The 23722-nt window shown below is 39.2% G+C and overlaps 1 protein-coding gene across 3 annotated transcripts; it reads right to left on the bottom strand.

Moving 5' to 3' along the window:
* Nucleotides 1–40: 40 nt before the first annotated feature.
* si:ch73-40a2.1 (tyrosine-protein kinase receptor TYRO3) lies at nt 41–22073 on the bottom strand. 3 transcript variants are annotated; one of them, XR_004555915.1, is made up of 10 exons: nt 21889–22073; nt 20545–20606; nt 19259–19871; nt 18387–18542; nt 14711–15043; nt 8148–8343; nt 7165–7256; nt 6405–6525; nt 5366–5446; nt 5187–5279 (listed from the first exon to the last, which is right to left on the bottom strand). XR_004555915.1 is itself a non-coding variant. In XM_034130907.1 (9 exons), the coding sequence occupies exons 2-9, from the start codon at nt 6496–6498 to the stop codon at nt 494–496; spliced, it is 1131 nt and encodes a 376-aa protein (XP_033986798.1). In that variant the 5' UTR covers nt 6499–6525; nt 7165–7256; the 3' UTR covers nt 41–493. The 3 variants fall into 3 exon arrangements, 1 of the variants encoding a protein (XP_033986798.1); XR_004555916.1 differs by having other exon boundaries at nt 19259–19831; nt 21889–22001; XM_034130907.1 differs by lacking the exons at nt 8148–8343; nt 14711–15043; nt 18387–18542; ... (1 more) ...; nt 20545–20606; nt 21889–22073 and adding exons at nt 41–827; nt 2533–2669; nt 3007–3166; nt 3595–3704; nt 4733–4854.
* Nucleotides 22074–23722: the final 1649 nt, after the last annotated feature.

The following is a 23722-nucleotide window of genomic DNA, read 5'->3' as shown; positions in this document are numbered from 1 at the left end:
AACTGGGACCTCTCCAAGTAGAAGTCCACACTCCATATTTAGGTCTGGTCGGGGACTTGAACCAGCGACCCTACGGCTCCCAGTCCAAGCCCCTACTGACTGAGCCACTGCCGGACTATAAACTGAGTTTATTAGGAGTTTATAGGAATTTTCTATGGTGTGAAAACATAAACAACACAAGCAAATAAGTTGTAATTAAAGATAAAAAATAGAACGATTTAAAAAGAAAATATATACAAATACAAAAGAAACTAAACAACTTAGCACAATGAATATAGGACGAACTACAGTATAATACATTTTATATTTACAATACAATTATACAAAACATATAAAAAGTGCAAAATAGATTTTCTTTTCTGTCGCTCTCTCTCTCAGTCTAGGGGGAAATGCCCCTGAGCATTTTATACAAATACAATACATGTCTGTCTCTTTTCCACAAACAGTTAATGAGAGTTTCAGTTATAATGTTGTATCTTAAACATTGTCTTTTTTAGTCGTAATCATCCCCCTTAACTCCAGAGCCAGTAATATACTTAAGGTAGCCATCCACTACTTCCTCATCCTCCTCTCTGGCTGCAGCAGCACCCAGAGGAGTAGGCAGGTACACATTCTCCAATCTCCCCCCACATTCAGTGTGTGTCTCCTGAGAGGAGGCAGCAGCAGCAGCAGCAGCCACCTCCAGGCCGTGGTTGATGTAGCTCTCCTCTTGGCTGGCCTCCAGCTCCGGCAGCTCTGACAGGAGAGCTCTCAGTGTCTCACACAGCTCCCCAAAGCCAGGCCTGAGGCTCGGGTCCTCGTGCCAGCAGCTCTGCATCACCTCGTAACTGTGATGGTGGGAAGGAGGAGGCAGGGTATATATAACTATGCATATTGTTGATTCACACAAATATGTTCTATTGCAATTATATAAAGGTCCCCTATTATACTCTTCTTCAACAATATATTATAGGTCTCAGATATATACAGAACATGTCTCTGAAGTGTTTGGCTGTAATAACAGACAGATCATTGTATCATCCCATAATCCCCTCTGTTTCAGCCCTGTTCCAAAAGTGCTGATTCTGTATCTGTAGCTTTAAATGCTAATGAGCTGCTGCTGGCCACGTCCCTCTGAGAAGTGATTGGTTTGAAAAAACACAATGGTGCTCTAGGAGGAGATTCAGGTGATAAGGTTATTGGCTAATGGTTGCACAACCCAAAAAAACATTGTGACATCACAAAGTGGCCAAAATCTGATCAGCTCATTTTCGGACAGATTTTTATATAAATGGATCAGGAATAAAAGAGAGAAAATCTTTTTTTCTGAAACTTTCAGAATCTCTTAACACACTGGGCTACACATATGTATGTACAAAAGACATGAAAAAGTGGATTTTGCATAATAGGGGACCTTTAACTTAAGAAATGTCTAAGTGGGACCAATCGTTACAGGTTCATGGGTTAAGCAGTTGAATCAAATTTATATTTTCTTGTTTTATCATAGAAAAGTCGGGAAAAAAACCATAATTTTGTCTTGAATGCTAATATCCTAGATGTTTTGACTGTTAGGGATCCCAACCCAAGGATTTATATTTGCAAATTATCAGTATAACTTTTAAAAATAAAAGAAAGTACACTCATTGACACATAATTAGATATAAAAGTTGTTGCCCATTCGATTGGGCAAATTATGTCTCAGCAAATTTGGGGGAAAAAACGAATTATATGTGTTATTTTGGCTTGTATTCAATAGAACGAGAATACTTTTCTCTAAACTGAATTATTGTTGTAATTGTTTATAGTATCTATTATATCAAATTAGATAATGAGAATGTGCCTCATAGGACAATTTAGAGTATGCAGATGATATAATTGTTAGTAGGCTCCAGGATAATGAGACCAGCCACGGCCCTGCCATCGACGACTTTGTCAGGTGGTGTGAGGAGTCCTATCTACAACTGAACAAAAGCAAAACCAAGGACATGATCATTGACATCCCCCACCTACATGAAGTCTATCCATCGCGAATCAGAGAGTGGGATTTGTGCAATCATACAAATATCTCAGGACAATCATTGACAACAAATTGAGCTCTGAATCAAATTGTGAAGCTGTGTGCAAAAGGTGTCACCTGCTTTTGTATTGTCTTAGGAAACTGTCCTATTTTAACATTAACAAAACCATGATGATCATGTTTACTCTGCACTCAGAGTTTAAGCTTCTTCCTTTAGGAGGTTAGTTGTCCCAAAGTGTAGTACAAAGCGGTATAAAAACACCTTTATTCCAGCAGCACAGAGGAATAAGTGGTAGCAGTGTCACACAGATACCTATTTATTGATTCATCAACTACAAATGCCCATAGTTTTACTAGTGTTTTTTAAATGTTTTAAGTTGTGACGGAGCAGGGTGTACTTTTATTAGAGATGTGTCTGTTGTATGTGTTGTTTTCAGAATGTGTGTCAGGGTAAATCCCTTGTCTTTTTATCTGCAACCTAAATCTAACTACGGGTACCAATAAATAACCTGAAGCTGAACCAGCGATGAACTCACAGTTTTTGGTCACAGTCCTGGGGGGGTTTGAGCCTGTGTCCGGACAGCAGCAGCTCCAGCAGCTCGTGGTTGCTCACTCCAGGATAGGGAGTCCTTCCCCGGGACACAATCTCCCACATGGTCACCCCGAAGGACCACTGAGAGGGTAGGGACGACAAATACAGGTTAAGACATTGAGAAAATATCACATTGAATGAGAGTCCAATCTCTACTTTCTCACAGCAACTCATTATTGATACGTATATATTCACTGTTTTGCTTATTTTGTTTATATTCTACTTCTAATATGTATATCTTTATTGTTTTGTTTTTTTCATTTGATTTACTTGTAATTCCTGTGCCATGTCTTCTCTTGGTGCTGTGACGAAAATAAATCACAAATTGGGATCAATATCTAATCGAATCTTTTATCTTTCTTTCGCAGCTGTTAATCATGTGTCTAATGAAGCGATGTCCCGTGAAGCCTGAACTCACCACGTCACTCTTGGTGGTATACATGGACTCAGACAGGCTCTCCATCGCCATCCACTTGATCGGCACACGGATCGCCACTTTTTGACGGTAATAATTGTCGCTGTAGATTTTTTTGGACAGGCCGAAGTCAGCCACACACACCCGCAGGTCATCGCCCAGCCTATGGATACAAAAAATAAATAAGGAATAATAGGGAAGAGGATTAGTGCCAGTAAAAAAAAATGGGGGGAAATTTTTTTTTAAAAAGACTCGGAAGTTCTGAATTTCAGAACTCCATTTTTTCTTTTTTCTTTTTTGGGCCCATCCCAAAAAAATGTTTTCATATGGCCCTAATCCTCTTCTGAACAATGCTTTCTGGAGTATAGGATAAAATAACAACAAATAGAGTTCTGATAAACAGTTTTTTACTAATACACTTTCTCCTCTAAAGCCTCAGTCTACTTTCTTGATATTTTGATCAGCTTCCCCCCGAGAAACAAGCCATGGTTGAATACCAATGGCTAAAGGACAGAGTCACAGTCATATGTGAACAAGGAGTCATTCATTTGACCCCCCCCCCCCCTCAATGTCTCCCTCTGATGGACTCACATGCAGTTGCGTGCAGCCAGGTCTCTGTGCAGGAAGCCCCGAGAGCTCAGATACTGCATCCCCGCCGCGATGTCCACCATGAAGCGCAGCAGACTCTGGTGGGGCACAAACTGAGGGGGTGGGGGGGGTTTGTTTGTTTTTAACATTTCTGAGTGTTGGAATACTCTGTTACAAGTAAAAGTCCTGTATTCAAAATATTACTCAAGTAAAAGTCCTGTATTCAAAATGTTACTCAAGTAAAAGTAGACAAGGATCAGCATCAAAATCTAGTAAAAGTACAAAAGTATTATCATCAAAGTATATTTAAAGTACCAAAAGTAAAAGTATTTATTGTGCAGATTGGTCCATTTCAGAATAATATATATGATATGTTTTATAATGATTGATCATGAAAGTGTTCTCAAAGCTGGTAAAGGTGCAGCTAGTTTGAATGACTTTGTATACTGCAGGGTAGCTTGTGAATTTACTCCAGGTAGAACTAAAGTCTGATTTAAGACTTGATTATATTTCACATCATTCATCCAGATCTGTAAAGTAACTGAAGGGATTAAATACATGCAGTGGAGTAAAAGTACACCATTTACCTCTGAACTTTAGTGGGGTAGAAAAACAATTTCTATGTTTACTTGAGTAAATTGAAATACTCAAGTAAAGTACAAGTCTCTCAAAATTGTACTTGCAGACTAATTAAGCTTTTAAATATTTTATTTTTATAATGCTTATGTGTCCATTTGAGTGTCTTCCCTTGTATTGCTTAATTTATATGGGTTTAATCAAAGTGTTTTGTTTGTCAAAGGCTTATTTTTATTAAGTTATAATATTGTTATTCTCCCTGAAGATGTTCTTTTTGACTTAGTGACAGGTCACTGTAAAACATCATTTGAAAGAAAAAAAATATTGTTAGGGTGATGTCTCATTGAACCCTTTTTCTAGTCTCAGAGTTTAACTATTGGTGTGTGTTATGAACAGGTAAGAACCAATGTTAACATGTTGTATTTCGGCAATTACTTAATTACAATGTTATTGTATATAAAACCAATTCAAAGGATGGCAAACTCTACAAAAATACTGTCTATTTTCGCATGTGCTGGTGTTGCAATCTCCTCCTTGATGTGCATACATGAGCTGCCAGCCTCACCATAGGAATGTCTCCATATCGTGTAGCGATGAGGAAGCGGCGCATGTCTCCATGTTTCATGTACGGCAGGATGACCAGGGGCACCGGCAGAGGAGAGTCCTGCTCTCTCTGTAGAGTCACCCCTGCAGGAAACACACACACACACACACACACACACACACAATCACACACACATATTTCACAAGGTCGCTGCTGCTGCAGAGGAGAGAAGAAAACTGTCTCTTGGTACAATAGATGAACCTTTACCAGGGTTGGGAGGGCTACTTTGAAAATGCCATACAGTGAGAAACACAGAGGGCTAGTTAAATGAACCTGCCTTTCAATGCAAATACCAACAACCAGCATGACCAGCTTGCAATGGTTTGTGGGACGGGAGAGGAAGTGGATGTGTCCTAATCATTTCTGAAGAAACACAGTATCACAGTCCGATAGAAAACATTAGGTGGTTTCTTACCCAGGAGTCTGACCACATTCTCGTGATCAAAGGTCTTCATGATCTCTGCCTCTCTCAGAAAGTCATACAAGTCCTCCTGGCTGTGGATTCCAACTGGATTTGTAGGACAGAGAATACAAACACAAAATAAGTAGAAACACAGTTGAGTTTTGATAAAGAGTTTTCATTTCAGTCCCCACCTCTCATGGTCTTCACAGCCACCTTCATGTCCCCTCCTTCCTCTGGTGAGAAGACCCCTTCATAGACTGATCCATACTCTCCTGGAGAACGCACAGGAAGTCATGATTTTAACACACAGTTTTACTCCCAAGTAAAATACTTATTTTCTTTTTTCAAAACGGAAGATTCAACAGCATTTGGATGGATCACCATAACATCACTTCACTTCTAGTGCAATTAGAAGGTCAAAGTGTTCAGTCATTCACTGAAATACTTCTAAATCTACTAAATGGATTAGGAACACATTTGGTTCAGACTTTTGGGGTTGCTAGATTATGTATCTTCATGACTTTGGTAATGTTCTGACTTCTCTTCTACCATGAATTGAAATCAGTTTTTCATCTGTAGTGTCAGATTATGTTTTAGACTCTATCTGCAACATGTATCACCATGTTCTTTACAATCAAAAATCATTTTAATTAACTTTCCACAGTACATAACCAAGGTTTTACACTACAACTTAAAGTAGTGGACATAATGACAATATGCTTAGCAATAAAAAGCAACGTTTAATAAAATGTGGTGATGATTAATGGTTTATGTATTTAATATATGTATATATGAATATACCATCACCATATCACCATGATCTTCAAATCAGAATTAATCTTATTTTACTTGGCCTACTGAACCCTTCAAATTATAGTGGATCGATTTATTTATTACACTAAACTTATTTTCATTGCAGCCTTTCTAAGTTTACAATATCTGTGCTGCAGGTTAGGAAACAATCATACTGATGACTTAAAAAAAGCAACTAAAACCCTTTTCTAACATTTTGGAAAAAGATGGTGGTTAAGGTTTTGTTTTTCAAAGGAAGAACTCACTGCTGGATGTGGGACTCTGCTCTCCTGTGTGAAAGTGAACTAGGCTGCTTTAACACTGAACGGTAGGAAGTGTTCGACACATCCACAGTATTATTCACCCTGTTTCCAGTTTGCAAATGGTGGCCCTGCATTCAAAGTCTCGATAATTGTTGCCGAGTCATCATGAACTGACCTTTGCCGAGCTCCTTCCCCAGGGTGAGTGTTTCCCTCTCCACCAGGACTTCCTTCAGACTGTCCAGCATGCTGCCGCCGAGCGCCTCCAACATCTGGACCACCCCCCCCCACCACAGAAACTAAAGGGAAGACAAAGGAGTAAACTCAAAGTAACTGCACATTGAAATCTGAAATCCCTTAAAACAGGAAGTACAATAGAGACTGTATTTTTATCAAATACCAGTATAAAGGAAATTCTTTGCCTAAGTTTACATGTGTACAATTTGACACAATGAATTAAATGAATTACAGTTAGTAAAAGTTCAGACTTTAGTCATTAGCGTTAATTCATAAACGAAGTAGGTTGTTTACATTGGGGGGGCTACAAGACCTTATACACACCCATATACATATACTTGAAATAATTGACATCTAAAATAGGCTAAATGTCGTGAAGGAATTCTGTACATTTGTTATTTTACCGTGTTTGTGTAAATGACTCAAACATAGAGGAATTTTGGAAATTGCTCAAGTCTTTGCTAATGCTAATGCTAATGCTGTGCCGGGCTATCAAGTTTATCCATTAAAAGAAATAGAACATTTTATGGGATAAATAACATGTGTCGGCAGCACAAACAACATTATATATATGTTTATTCATGCTTTGTCCTTTGTGTGGATGGTTATTGGAATGCTATTTGTTTGGGATTAGATTTGTGTCCTAAGTATTGTGCGATACCCTTCATGTAATAAACATAACATTTGAACATGACACTCACTGCTGGCCGGCTGAGGTACAGCTTCCTCCTCCTGTTGAAGTCTGTAGGAAACTCCAGCGTTCAATGGCAGAAGCTCCACACCCTGGTCAGACCTGCAGCAAAATTATAACTTTCTCTTAATTGTCAATACATTTTTCTTGACAGTTTAGTCATCATAACTCAGAAAAATCCTTGCTAAGAAAAACTGGCATCCTAAGTACTAATCTTATCTCATTAGTAGTAAAACAATGTTGATGTATTCATTTGAGTATTACTAGAATAAATTGAGATTTTCAGACAATATTATAATATACTTGAATTAGGTAGTAATTTGCCACAGTACCTTTTTAGATATATTTTCTAATCTAAGGTCCACCAAGCCACAATGTTTACTAAACAAAACCCTCTCATTGTGTAACTTTTGTTGTCTTTTGTCCTTTACAGCAAAGTCACTTTTTAAGCCCTTCCATGTTTTCCCAGCATGCTGCTGTGCAGTCCAGTTAGTGGAGCTCCCTCTGGTGCACACTGACAGTTATTGCAAAAACTGACTATGGTCAGCTTTCATATTACACATTTTCAAGATGAATGCACATTAAACTACTGACTGGTGTGTAGTTAAAATACTTCTTGGAGATCATTTTGATATTTGATACATGCCTGATGGGATACCAAATGCAAAGGCATTTATTCATACTCTTAGATGATTCAATGTGTTGTATACTGGCTGAGATTACTTTAATAAACTTTCAGAATGCTTTCTTATTAATATGCTACATGGGATTTATAAACAAATATATTTGTTATACCTTTTTGGGATTTTTTTCTTTCTTTTTCATGATACATTTTACAGGCCAAGTCATCAGCCTGTATTGTAGCTCTAGCTGTAACCGAGTCAAAGTCATCTCTAAATGCAATTTAAACTGCTTGAATAACATCTCAACTCAGCAATGACCACACACTTTAAAGTAGTACTCAAAAGAATAAAACGTGTTAGGTCCCATTACCTGAGTTTAGTGTAGTTGCTGCGCAGGACACACACAACAATGGGGATTAGAGCCATGAGCAGCAGGATGGCAAATAAAATACCAATTGTCAGCCACATGGAGGTGCGACTCTGGGACTTAGAAGCTGTTGGAACTACTGCCAGCTCTGAGAAGTTTAAGCCCGGCGTCTGTGTGCTCACCACAGGAGGAACCTTCCCTGGAACAGAACAGAATGATTCAGGTGGCTCAAATTAACAGCACTTTTGACTTTTATTTACTTCAAAGATGCACTTTTTGTTAAGTAGTTATTTAAAGCTAGCCTGTGTACAGAACCCAGAGTAACCCAAAGTATAACAAGAGAGTGCTAAACAGACAACAACATCCAGCTAAAGTATGCTAATATTAGCTAACTTCAGCCATCGTTAGCTAACCCATCCTCTAATTGTGTTGAGCAAAAGTGTTACTGCGTATAGCTTCAGTTTTCTTGTGTAGGAGGCAGAATGTGTTATATCCTGCTTTAATCGAGCTAGCTAAGTCATTAATGGGTCATTCCAGAATAGGAGGACATTTTCTGTCCCACCTATAATGTCAATTCATCTTCTCGCTTTCATTTTCATATGTGTCTGATCCTTTCACTGTAGAACGAGTGTGCTACTCTTACCCACTCAACCCTGTTACTCATATTATCAGAATAAGACAAATTAAAATCATAGTTATCTTTCTTTAGTTTAATAATGTTGTTCTTGCCTTGAAGGTAGCCTTATATTCTGCATCTAGGATCAATTCCTGAGGTAAAAACTAACATTAGCATTGATCTGCAACCCTGTTACTATAGTTAAAGTAATTACAGTTACAGAGTTGCATTTACTGCAGTACCATTTATTATCTAAAGTTAAATGAAATGTTTACATTTTGCATAATCCAAAAGTTTTACTGTATATTCCCAGAATAATAATTGCCTTCTTTGTTAATGGCAACAATTAACCCTTTTGTTAAAAATAAATTCAAAATGAACACATCTGTGTTTAAATTATAGTTAGATCAAGAGGTTAATAAAACATTTTAAACTGATTCTATTGATTTCAAAGTTCTAGCCAACTGTTGAGCACAGTTAAAAAGCAACAGATAAAACATCTTATAGTGTGCAAATCGATTTAAGATAGGATACAACTGCTGACTTCTAGAACCTGGGATACGTACCATTTTGTTTTTAGACTTCTCTGATTCAGTGTGCTCTGTATAAATGTTCTGTAGTTCATCTGATTTAAAATGGTGCTTTTAATCTCAAAACAGCTAAAGTATCTGACCTTCAGGCAGAAATTTGGGAAACTTATTTTTACAAAAACCTTAAAACTGAACTAACTGGTTCTTAGGGTTAACTTTGATTTAAACATTTGTAGAATACTAAGGGCTTTATTGACTATGGGTAACTGTGTTAGGGTTAACCTCATAACTTTATTACCTAGGGTTAATGTAATTGAAAAAATGGTCACTAAAAAGTTCATTAAGAAAGGCATGGAGACTCCAGCTCGTGTGAAGTGAGCCAGATCCTATTGCTGCCCATCAGCTGCAGAGAGTTAACTAATGGCGCTTTTCCACTGCAGCGCGGAGCACGGTTTAAGAGGGCTGTGACGTCAGCGGCCCGTTTTTGGTTGCGTTTCCACTTGGCCTAGTACCGGCCGGCGGGTCCTAATTCACAGTTTTTCTGGCCTCATAAAATCGTGGGTCTAGGGCCAGAGACAACGAGGCTAAGTCGGGCTGAGTATGCTAAACTAGAGAGAGAATCGCTGGCAAGGGGGCTACAACTACAACAAGATGGACATATTTGACGTGATTTAATTGTAATATACGTTTCAAAATGATGCCGAAGTAACAACATACTGATACCGGTTAGTAAAAACCATGAATTAATGCTTTGACAAGTCTGCAGACAGACGGCAGGCGAAAAACCTTTTAAAATGCGTGTGTTCTAAATGGAGATTGGCTAAGCTAACGCAGTATATGCTCCGACAGTCCACACTCACAACAACGGCCTATACAGACATAAATAAAGCAGCGACTGTATTTGCCATGACACAGGCAGTCTGTGGTTTGTACTTGTTTAACTTTTGTCTAGTTTCTGAACAGATATGAGGAGCTGTGAGCTCTGAGTGCTAACAGCTAACGGCTGTGTTGTTTTTCTGGGGTTCTCATTGAAGATCACGTCACGGCTCCGCCTACACTGCGTTACTATAGATACTACCCCAGTTCCTAAACTGTAATGGAAATGCGCCATAAAGTGAGCCAGTCCTAACGAGGCCTAGCCATACCGAGCGAGGCCGAGCGAGGCCGTGTAGTGGAAATGCGCCATAATTAACGGGGCGTGGCCCCACAGCTCTGACAACTCAGCAATCAGGACTGGTGTCCATTTTAGGCAGCACTTTCCTGGAGCGTCAGTCAGACTGACAAAGACTGACAAAGACAAAGGAGTCCTGTTGGAGTCCAAGACTGACAAAGACAAAGGAGTCCTGTTGGAATCACGAGGGAGGCAAAGAGGAGGCAAATCCTACTTTAACTGTGCTAAGTATCTCTGGTGTTTTTGGTCCCCTCTTGCTAAGACATGTGTATATTCTCCATTCCTGTTCATGTGTCCCTCTCGCCATTTTTACTGGCCCTGTGCATCTCGTAATCGTTGTAACCAGCCTGCTCTCGTCTATCCCACATGCTCCACTGAGATCCAACATCTAGTTACAGGTGGCCTGTGGAACTGCCAGTCAGCTGTTCCTAAGGCTGACTTCATCTCTGGCTACGCTTCCCTGCAGTCTCTGGATTTCCTTGCTCTCACTGAGACCTGGATTACTCCATCCAACACATCCACCCCAGCAGCTCTCTCCACAGCATATTCCTTCACCCATATACCCAGACCCACAGGCAGAGGAGGTGGCACTGGTCTCCTGCTCTCTCCCAAATGGAGCTTTTCCCTCTACCAACTATCCAACTTCTCTCCTTCCTCCTTTGAATTCCATGCCGTCACAGTAACCCATCCTATACAATTAACCATTGTTGTTCTCTACCGTCCACCAGGCACCTTGGGGGACTTCTTGGAGGAATTAGATCATCTCCTCTCACACATCCCTGAAACTGGCCCTCCCGCTGTACTTCTCGGAGACTTCAACCTCCAGACAGAGAAGATATCTGAACTAACATCTCTTTTAACCGCCTTTGCTTTCTCACTGTCTCCGTCCCCACCAACTCATAAAGCTGGCAATGTCCTCAATCTCATATTCTCAAGGAACTGCACTACTTCTAACCTCTCTGTAAACCCGCTCCACACCTCGGATCACTTCTTCATTTCATTCTCTCTACCCCTTTCCAAACATAACAAACTAATCTCTTCTCATGCTGTACCTGTCCGTCGTAACCTTCGTTCCCTCTCCCCCTCTACTCTTACCTCATCGGTGCTCTCAGCCCTCCCTTCGTCTGACTCGTTCCAACTCCTGCCTCCAAACTCTGCTGCAGAAACTCTCCTCTCTACTCTTTCATCCTCTCTGGACTCTCTCTGTCCTCTCACATCTCGGCAGGCTCGTCAGTCCCCTCCTGCTCCCTGGCTAAATGACGCACTGCATGCCAATAGAACCATCCTTCGGGCAGCAGAGCGGAAACGGTGGAAATCCAAACACCATGACGACCTCCTAACCTATCAGGCTCTCCTCTTTCTCTGCTTCGATCTCTCAGGCAAAAAGCACTTTCTTTCAAGATAAGATCCATTCTTCCTATTCCAATCCCAAAAAACTATTCTCTATCTTCTCCACCCTCCTTGCTGCATTCGACACGGTGAACCATCAGATCCTCCTTCGCACTCTCCAAGAACTTGGAGTTTCAGGCTCTGTTCCCTACCTCAAAGACCGCACCTACAGGGTAACTTGGAGAGGGTCCGAGTCCGACCCTTGTCAATTATCTACAGGGGTCCCTCAGGGCTCTGTCCTTGGTCCCCTCCTCTTCTCTCTGTACACAAACTCGCTCGGATCTGTCATTAGCCCGCATGGTTTTTCATACCACTGCTACGCTGACGACACCCAATTAATTCTGTCCTTTCCCCGCTCAGAGACCCAGGTCGTCGCACGCATCTCTGCTTGTCTAGCAGACATCTCTCAGTGGATGTCTGCTCACCACCTCAAGCTCAACCTTGACAAGACTGAACTGCTTTTCCTTCCGGGAAAAAATTGTCCCACTCTTGACCTAACAATCAACATCGGCCCCTCTGTTGTTTCCCCGACTCAGACTGCAAGGAATCTGGGTGTGACCCTAGATAACAACCTGTCCTTCACTGCAAACATCGCTGCTACAACCCGCTGCTGCAGATACACGCTTTACAACAGGGCTTCTCAAACTCCGGACTAAGGTCCGGATCCGGACCGAACTGCAAATCAATCCGGACCGAACCCTGTGTTCCATTATAAAAATTATACAAGATAAAAAAAATAAAAAAAATTCGGATTCTGATGTAAATTAATGTATATTTTCTTGTGTCTGACGCGTTGTGAGAATGAACGTGCATATATATTTACTTGTGTGCGTGACACGCATTGCAGACTGCAAGTTAACCGCAAGTTTACCTTGACTTTCTAATGCTTCTAATGTCTTTTTTGCCGAGGTTCAAGGCATTGGCTACAGATAAACAGTGCCATTTCTCCCACTAGTTCAAACCACCATACTGTATGTATGTATTGAATGTGTGTGTATACAGGGGCGCCGTTTGCCGACAGGCAAGGCAGGCAAGTGCTTGGACCAGAAGGGGGCCCCCAAAGAAGGTAGATTAAGAAGGTCCACAGCAACGACAACATGAAACACCCTTTAATTTACTGCAACGACATGTCGGGAAACCCCCTCAAGGGGGCCCCATGCATAGCGCGCCGTAAGAAACTGCTTCTTAATTTCATTTTCGTTGCTCCGCTCCGCTCCGGGGGGGGGGGGGGGTCCATTGATCCGGACCAGTGACCTTGTATAAAATTCACAAGTGGACCTTTAATAAAAAAAGTTTGAGTACCCCTGCGTCAGGAGGATACGTCCCCTCCTGACCCAGAAAGCGACGCAGCTTCTGGTCCAGGCTCTGAAGTAAAAAGATATGATTCTACACTGTATTGAAGTAAACATGTATTATTTTGAATTGTATTTTAGTGAACATGTATGGTTTGAACTGTTTTAAGTAATCACAACGGTTTTGGGTAATCATATATATAGAAATGATATTCTTACTTTCAAACTCACTGATCCAGAGATTCTGTTTCACACACCAACTTGGCCTTTTCACCCCTAAAAGCCAGATGTTGTTTTTTAAGTCGTTAAAGACATCGTTAAATAGGTGCAGAAAAGTTTAAATGTCTGAAAAGGGATGGTTTATGTGAAGAACTCATGGGAAAGGAATGGAGTTAAGATTCGAATCGGAGATAGAGGTTGACTTTTGACCTTAGGGAACTTTGGAATTTCAAGTTCTGGTGAAGAACTATTGAACTCGACCAGAAGTGAATCCAGCCAGTCAGGACACTTGGGGGAGGTGATCAGCTTACACAGCTCCTCCTCACGGAACTCTGATTCGCTTGGGAGGAAAATGGGAAGGAAGAGTCGACACATCTCCGCCCCAAAAATAGATATGAATACTGATGTTTTGTATGTAAAAATGCTTCTGGTTTTGTTGAAAGCTGGTGCTAGAAGACGGTAAACCGCATCACAAACCTGGAGTCCATACTTCTCGTTTTCTGAAAGCTGGTCTGTCTACCTGTAAAACCGCATCACAAGCCTGAAGTCCAGAGTACTCGAGTACTCTGTATAACTTGTATATGTGTTTGGTTTCCTACCAGAGGTAAACTCAGATAATTTGTTATAACTTTGATTCCGGTGTTTTCAATTCCTTTCTTAATTTAATAAAGATCCAGCCTCATCCAACGAACGGCGCGTAGCAGAGGTGTTCTGCTCCAACAGCTCTCGTCATGTCACGCCTAGACTACTGCAACCCCCTCCTGGCTGGTCCACCTGCATGTGCCATCCGACCTCTGCAGCTCATCCAGAATGCAGCAGCTCGTCTGGTCTTCAACCTTCCTAATTCTCCCACACCACGCCGCTCCTCCGCTCCCTTCACTGGCTTCCAGTAACTGCTAGAATCCACTTCAAGACACTGGCCCTTCCTACATCCAGGACATGTTTAAACCATACACCCCAGCACGTGCACTCCGCTCTGCATCAGCCAAACGGCTCGCTGCACCCGCACTGCGAGGGGGACCCAAGTTCCCGTCAGCAAAAACACGTCGGTTTGCTATCCTGGCTCCAAAATGGTGGAATGAGCTCCCCATTGACATCAGGACAGCAGAAAGCTTACACACCTTCTGGCGCAGACTGAAAACTAGAAAATAAAGGGTTAATTTTTCATTTTTTACATCTAAACGTCAGCCAATTCTGGAATGACCCACATAGGAAAAAATGTAAAAGTTAGGAACTGAAACCAGAACTGAACCCTAACACTGTTATTTCCTAACACATGTCTGTCTCATTATTTCCCTCGCCTTTCTTGGACTTTCTAATGTGTCGAAATCTTAGTTGGGTTTACATACATCTGTGGATTGTGACGGTGGCAGTGGATGAAGGTGGAGCCCTCCCCAGGGTGGATGCATCGTTCCAGGCCTGCACTGAGAGCCTGTATCCGTGCTGGGGGCTCAGCTCGGTGACAGTGACTGATGTGTTGGTCAGCCCTGCTGAGTCAGGCAGGAAAACCACAGTATCGCCACACGCCTGCCACTGACGGCTGGACTCCACTTCCTTCTCACACTTGATGCCATACATCACTTCCTGTCTGCCTCCACGGTCATGAGGAGGATCCCACGTCACCATCAGCACGGAGTCATTATGGTGACGGGCTGTGAGATTCACCGGAGCAGAGGGCGGCTCTGTGGGGGACAAAGGGAAGTAAAACATGAGGAGAGTTTGCAAAATCGTATGAAATAAGTGTCCTTAGCATCACATTAGATGAAGGTGTACAGGCAGAACAAGGGAGACAACCTGTGTCCATTCGTTTTACAAGTAATAATAAAATAAACTGCATCAATGACAATTGAGGGGAAATGTGCCATGTTGCACTGAAACAGCTGAAATGTTGACTTTTATTAAATGTATTATGACAGCAGATTTCACACTATTGAATTAGGTTAGTTGAAAGCAATAATATTAAGTTGAACCTTATTTCAACTTAATATTATTGCTTTGAACCAACCTAATACAATTATTTGTAATCTGTTGATATAATACATTTAATAAAAGTCAATGTTTAATTTCTTTCAGTGTATTTTGTAATGCTACAATTAGGGTCCAACAAATTTGACAATTCTAAATTGACAAAGGGGCTTTAATGACAAATCCCATTCATAAGTTTAATAGTATATTGATTGACACCAGTTTATTTGCATAATAGACACTGAGTGTGCACTGTAAAAACTGTTCCGATGGTGAAGTCAACAAAACTCAATTTTTTTATGTAATTTACTTGCCCTAAATTAGTTTTTTTTCAATGTGCGTTTAAATAAGTAACACGTAAGCAACAATGAGAACATGTTTTAAGAACTCATTAATTTGTAAATTAATATCACATTTTCTGAACTTTCTTTAAAAAGACGTTTTGGAAAACGTAATAAAAATGCTTTTTTCAACGCCACGGTCATGCCACGCCGTCAAACGAGAATAATAATTTTGAATAATAATCAAAAAAGTGTGAGACTTCCTGTTCCTCTTTGCAGCGGTTCTTCAGCAGTTGGACACGTGTTTGCGTTGGATCCTCCTCAAACCATCGTAAAACAAGTAAGCATGCCACCTGAGTTATTAATTACTGCTTTTTAACTAGAAAGTGTTATTTACTTTTCTTGTATTCACTGTTTTGAACGAAACATCGACATTTTAATGCATGCCAGCGCCATTACTGCTGTTAAAGTTAGACTCAGCCCTGTCGTGCTCATGTAGTCTATTTCTTCACGCAAAGTTGTTGGGCAAAGTTTGCATCAAGTGCTTACCGACGCAATTCTGTTAAAAGTGGTTAAGTTAAGAGTATGTATTAAGAATCAACTCCGCAAACTGTTCCCCTATGCCGCTCTAAGCGTTGGCCCGGGCACCGTGATGCGGCCGCGGGGCTCAGAGGCTCTCCTGCCGTGCATGTTGTGCGGTAAAATACCTCCGTTAAAACTATTCCCTACTACTTTATAACCCAGCGGTTATGTAAGAGTAAGTTACTAATGCGCCTATTTGATATTAATTCCTCTATATGTATTTCGCCGTTTGTTTTACTGTGAGCAATGAATTATCTTTCAACAATCTTAGTGTACCCAATTTAAACTCATAGTCTGCAGTTACAGCATCGAGTTCTTATTATACAAAATTAAGTGCAAACTATATTTTTCATGCTTTTGCAACGCTATCCATGTTGGAATCTGCAGGAGAGTTAACGTTAGCTCTCAGTAGAAAGTGACGGAGGTGATTTCAGTTAAGGTGCATTCAGGCGCAATTCAGTAAAAGTGTGTATTGGGCGAGGAGGCATGTATAACGTCAGCAAGATGTGTTCAATGTAGTCCAGTAAAATGCAGTCTTTAGCGAGAAATATCAATAAATACAGTTTTATTAAGGAGATGTTTTACTACAACATAAAGTAGATATTAGACAGTATGCAAACGAGATAAAGGAGTGTATATTGAAGTAATTAGGATCTGCTGTGTAGAGAATCATGGAATTGTACTGGTATCTAACAATGCCATCCTTATAAATGTATATAAATACAATACCGTTTTAAATGATAATTGTGTTTTAATGTTTGATTCCATTAATTGAATTAAATATGTTTTAATGAATTCTACTGAAATGATTGTTACATTGTCATCATGTAACTATTTTGTTCTTTCATTTGCCTCACCAGAAAACACACCTCCTCTTGAAGACATTTTGCCTCCTGCTATGGACTTCAGGTTCACATTAGGTAAGCCCTTGAGTGTGTCAGAGTTGTTGTTTCAGAGGTTAATTCAAGACGTGTTATGTTTACATACTAATATAATGAGCATCAGGTAAACGTACCCATTTCTATTTTTTGAATCACAGATGGGATGGAGATGTAAACTATGCAGCACTAGTGTCACCACTCAAAGTGATATTTTAAAACATTATCGACTCCATCATGGAACCTTTGGACAGAAACGTGCCTTGCCCTGCATTCATGTAGACTGGCCTGCGCTCTCACTTATCAAGATAAAAGTTGAAATAATCGTCTGTTCTTTTTATTCTAGGACCCATGTGCCACTTTATATACATCTCTGAGCATGAGGTGGGGTTAAAAAGAAGTAGTTGGACATTTTATGAACTATATCAATATCATGACTATTTGGTTCATTTTCTTGCAAACCAGCCTTTTTGGTGGCTTAAACCCCTTGTAATGCATGTGAATAGCACCTCTGTTACCGTCTGTTAACAGCTAATGTAAACTGGCTCGTTATGTTTTCAAGACGGATTTGATTTTTGTTTTGAGGAAAACACATGGTGTGTCCTGATTTGTACTCAATTTAGTGTTTTATTTGTATTTACAGGGAACAGCAGAGGTCGAAGTGCACCAGGCTCGTGATGCACAGCATGAAGTGATACGTTGCCCAAGAGCCAGATGCAGTTATAACCATCAAGTAATAACCATGTGTCTCCATGTATGTTAATGTGTTGTGCTTTTAAACAAACTTGTTACTCTTTTATGACCACTGTTTTGAAATAATCACATTTTAATAAAATGTATTAACATGTCCATAACGTTCCCTTTTTTAATTTATTTGTTTAATCTGCAATGTTTCAATGCTATCAAATATTTAAAGGGTTGGATTGAAATCAGGAAGAGTTTGTCGTATATAGGTTCCGGCAACTCAATTGTGTTTTATAATTTACTTTATTCTCGTGTGGTTCTTAGCAGATTGTTATTTGCATTGGTTACACTTAATATCTGGGCTTTTAATTGTAAGCTCATCTCATCTTTTCATATGCAGAAAAAATCACATTAGTGAGTTTACCCAACTCCTATAATTGCTTGGAATCGCTTGACACATATTTTTTAAGTTTTAGCAAAGTAACACATTCTTGAGTAGAGGAAAACAAAAAAAAGTACATTTCACCAACTCAAAAATTGCAAAAGTTGACTAAACTCTTAAAATTGCTTGGAATCGCTTGACACATATTTTTTAAGTTTTACCAAAGCAACAGTTTTTACAGTGCATGTCTTACTAGTGCAGCCGAGGTCTTCAGGGTCCGTTGGTAGGCGGGTGTAACCCTGCAGACAAACACACCTCTCAGATCCCTTCCCATATGTTTTGCTATTCTGTGGGCATGGCCGGCATACTCCACTCTCATTGGCTGGTTTGTAGTAGCCCATATCACAAGCTGGTGGGAAAAGATAGAGTGAGTCCCTTTCCTACAACTTTTATTTAAAAAAAAAAAGTTATCTTCTACTGTGGTAATAATGTTATTTTCAGAATACAATGACATTTTGCTGTGCATGTTCACCGTCCCCAGATGTTGAATCCTTGTGTATTAGGGCTACCTAAAGACGCTTCCTTTAGCACCATAATCAGTCAGGTTATGTTATAATGTATACATATATATATATATATATATATGTGTGTGTGTGTGTGTTGTTGTATGTATGCATGTTGGGCATCTAAAAAAATAACTGATGCATGCCCAGGAACTTCATTCCAGAGTGGTTGGGTTCTTGAATGACCCTGGTTTTATATATCAGTTCATTTTTTATGTAAACATTGCGAACAAAGATTATTTCTGACAAGGATCTTTTAATTTTCCTTTTTAGATTTATTTTTATATAGTGAACAGAACATTTTGTGTAAAAGTAAAAAAATCACATTTATCTTTGACATGTCTTGTTATATATAGTTATATATATATATATATATATATATATATATATAATTCTAAGTAAATAAATCCATCAAGCAGATCTGTGGAGCTTTTAGGAAGCGTACAGTCAGGAAACATAACTCCTCCTCTGACTTGTCTGTCTTCTATCTAATTGTATTCTCTAGTCATCAGTAAAGCAGCATATTTTAAAGTAATGTAATTGAAAAAGTTAATCTCCATACTTTGACATGTGTCATCCATGACTTGATGGCCGGGATTACAGGTACATCCTCCATGCTCTGGACCCCATTCTCCATCCGCCTCACACTCTCTAACAGGAGGAGAAACCTCCACAGCTCCGTTCACACAGGAGCCCCTCAGGGCACCCGACGCGGCCCCCGTCCCTTCAAACAAGGCCAGGTTACTAACGATGTCAGGGCACCTCCTGTAGTACAGTCTGATGGATGTCAGCAGCACACATGTTCCAGAGTAGGAGAAGGCCAGCTGGAAGCCTGTCTGTCTGACGGGGCCCAGGCCCAGAGCCAGTCTGCGCTCAAAGTGCCCGGACGTCAGGACTGCTTCGACAGGGAAAGGCCTGGAGGTGTTAAGATTCAGGACGGTCAAACTATTTTGAAACATTGTCATTGGTGTGTTTTTGTCAAAAAAGTGAACTTGTAGTGGGCTCAGCTGTTCAGACGGCTGTTGTTCTTGGGCTAAGGAAACATCCATCAGTATGTAGTGGGCATCTTTCCGCTTCATCCACGGGCTTAAAACAGTTCTTGTCATGCGCCTTGCACAAGCTTGAAGCACAGGGACTGGATTGGAAGAATCCAATCTAAGGTTAATTGAAGTCCACTGGGATGTTAGGGAAGATAAGATAACATATTGATACCAGTTTGGGAAAACATTTTGTCATAGCAGCAATGTAGACCAACATTGCATATGTATCAAAAAGTATACAAAACAGAACAGTACCTATGTATGTATCTACGTATACCTAGAGTATCTCTATTGAATATATGATATTAATATACAGATTAACAAATATAATTGAATTCAGTATACTTTGATAGGCCGGCCAGGCCTAAACTAACAAAATGTAAACAATGTATACTTGCTGAAAAGCTGCAGGGTAGAACTACAGGTTCACAAAATCCTGATGGGACTCAACAAAGTGGAATAAGCAAATAAATAATAAGGTATGCATACTAATCATTCGACCTAATATGATGTCTGAACAGTGATTATTCATTAACTGGGAGTTCTTGTTGAATGACATCTTGGTCAAATTCCCAAATTCATACCCTATGATTTAAGTTATATTTCGTTATGTAAAACACAAGCAACAGGCAGGTTTCACACCATGATTGGTAACACAGCTAGAGTAAATACAGTGACGTGTTTAGTTAGCATTTAACATTGGGTCCAATCTTGTATCGTCATTATTTAGTGATGGATTAAACCTTTTACTGTGCATGAAACAAGCATTAGAATGATCAAAAATGTGTCATTTCGCATCCCGTCTTACCTCTTCGTTTGGCTCAGATTTCCATTCCAATGATTTCTGTTTATCAGAATGGAAAATCTCCACTAAACAGGAAGAGAGAAAGCCAACACTATGTTTAATTATGCTGGACATTTTCAAAACGACAACAGGCGTTTCATAAGAAAAAAAAACATCTATAAAGAATAAAAAATCTTAACATTTGAGCTGGATCATTACTTGGGGTCACATATTTCCTTTAGTACTGGGCTTCTTTTGATTTAGTACAACAATAACAATTTCCTAAATGCTTTCAGCTTTTCCTTATGAGGGTGCTTCCTCTTTCTACAGTTGCAATACAATTAATTTTAGTTGCATAACATTTGCACAAACAAAACAAAATGGAAATCTTACCAGAATGTTTCCGTTAAAGGAAAGATATTAAGTGTTAAGTCCAAATTGACATATGAATGAGTTAGGTCTGTCGCTATTAGAAGACATAATATAGTTTAATTTACTGTGCTGTAAAAAAATGAGGTCAAGAAAGAAGACCTATCATTAATTTTAACCAATTTATTGGTTAAACATATTAAGAAAATATGAAAACACTTCCTAACAATGATCAAATACAATTATTGAATATTTTGTAAAGTTAAGAAAGATGGTTGTTATGTATCTTACATTTATAGTAATGTATATACTGTATATACCCTTTTGAAGTCACATGATCAATTGATGGATTGTAAATACAAATACAACAACCTGTATAAATAAAATCATGTTTTTGTCAGGTAAAAATCCTTGGTACTTTCCCATCAGCTCAGACTGTAAACATGATGGGGTTGAACCACAGACTGCAGATAAGAAATGGCAACATGTTGGAAAGTACATCTGCTAAATACTGTACTTAGTGGGGATTATATACAAAACATGATTGGTTTACAGATTGTTATCGTAACCAACAGTATAAACAGTATTAAATTGCCTCTACAGCTCCAACATTAAAATGCTGCTTAAAAAGCTTAAACTAACCTTTTGCTGATGATGTAATTTCAATACGTTTGCAAGCATTCTTGTTATATAACCTTCCGTGCTTTATTGCTCATAAGATCTTCTTCTATCACTGCCTTTACACTAAATAATATAACACGCTCAATATACTATATCATCTTTGAAAAACACAATACTGTGTGTAATTTAACATCAATAATACATTTGTCTAAGGGAAGTTAACTCTATTTTTACTTGTGCACTAACTCTTTGGTTTAGGGTGTGCAGAGAGGCAACAGTTAGAAAATGATCCACTTTCTGACAACCAGTGTAATGTCCCACAGAGATTAAATATACAATTATACATTTGTATAAAATAATTAAATGTGAAACACTCACCCTCCTCTGCTTGGTATTGAGTGTCACAGCCGGCTTCCCACAGCAGGATCCACAATAGGATTAAAGTAGGCCAAACACACCGGGGTGTAAACAGTGTAGTGTTACTAACAGCCATGTTTACAGCGTGTTAGAAATGAGTATCATAATCTACGCCTGCCAGATCTCACATCCAGCCTGTCAGTCTGCACGGAAGGAGTCACTGAAACAATGTTTACATCTCCTTATAATGATTGGACTCAGAGGAATGTCGCCTCCCACACTAGAGTTCCTCTATTATTGCTTTTGAGGATACAATAAGACAGTATACTTCAGAACACACTGATATCCTCACTATATATATATACATTACATCTGAATCGTTTTTTTCTCCAAATACAGACACTTTTGGATAACGACGATTATTTAAAAAATTCTAATTGTACAAAAATTCACAAACAGGTTTTAATTCTCAATGTATAAAGACAATTGTAATAAACTGTAATTTATTTGAATTAAGCTCTAGTATACAAGTATTTAGTACTTGTATACTAGTACTAAACCCTAACCCTAACCCTAAACCCTAATAAACATCTGTATTTAGTTTTAGTTCCCAAAGCCAAAATCCTTCATGGGCAGTATTGGGCAAGACTTTCTCACTTCCTATTTCTATTTTCTATTTCTTTGGAAATGCTGACTTTAAAGAATTTTTGCTTTCTGTCATATATTTTTAAAGAGTATTATTCACCCTCAAATAAACTGAGAGGACTGAAAAGAGTACACCATGTTAACTTACTGAAGTTTGAACCTGATTGTAAGACATTGTAAGACATGTTTTGTTCTGTCTACATTGCAGCGCTGGCACATCAACCTACAGATATAAGATCTCTCATTTCTTTGTCTGCAACTGAAAACACACTCACAGCCATTAACACCTAAAGAGTGTCATCACATCATTCAATGGAATGAGAAACTGGCATTTTCATTACAAAACATTTCTAAATATTTCTCATTAAATCAAATAGACATTTGTTGAGGGTTGACCACTTTTAAAAGCTTTCTTTTGTTTTGAGCCCACTTATCAGGTAGTTGATTAGTAAGTACTCTTATGAAACTTGTTTCCAGCAGCAGGAGGAAGCTGTTCTCAGCGGTAATAGTTGAACAGAGAAAAGGTCGGGAAATAGCTGATTTGAACAGTAGATGGAAAGAAGAACTTAAAAAGAACATTTGACTTGGATGGCCAGAAACCTGATTCCAAATAAATGCTAATGCCATTTTCAATGCCAAGCTACGTGATATAAGTGTGATGACAATTTAGCCTCTGAGGGAAGATTAGCAATTCAAACACAAGAATGGAGTTGGAGAAACATGTCCAGCTAATTTACACTCAGTTAACAGTTATTTCTTTGACTAATAAGAAGCTAAATCAAAGTCAGCCAATACCTGATGAGTCCCCAGAACACTTTAAGCTCTGTCAGTTGTTCACATAGTTTGTGCTGTTAGCGCCGTTAGCTGCTAGCTAGCTGATTAGCCTCAATTACAGATATGCTCTGAATTACAACCTTTAAAAAACACACGGAAAAAACTAAAACGTTGACTTTAATGACAACTTGTAACACATAATTGTATTAGGTTAGTTGAATCCAATAATGTTAGATTGAGCCTAATGTTTTTTATTTAAACTTAATAATATTTCTTTCAACTCACCTAATACAATTATGTGTAATTTGTTGACATAATACATTTCATTAAAGTCATAAATGTTTCCGTGCAGCTAAAAGACCAACATTAGCACTTCCCCACGCTGAACAAACCCTTTATCAATTCATGATATCAATATAATGCGATTGATTGAAAT

Source organism: Trematomus bernacchii, unplaced genomic scaffold (genome assembly GCF_902827165.1).
Source record: "Trematomus bernacchii unplaced genomic scaffold, fTreBer1.1, whole genome shotgun sequence".
NCBI classification, from domain to species: domain Eukaryota; kingdom Metazoa; phylum Chordata; class Actinopteri; order Perciformes; family Nototheniidae; genus Trematomus; species Trematomus bernacchii.
Note: the sequence above shows the minus strand (reverse complement) of the source record. Positions and strands in the feature narration are given on the sequence as shown.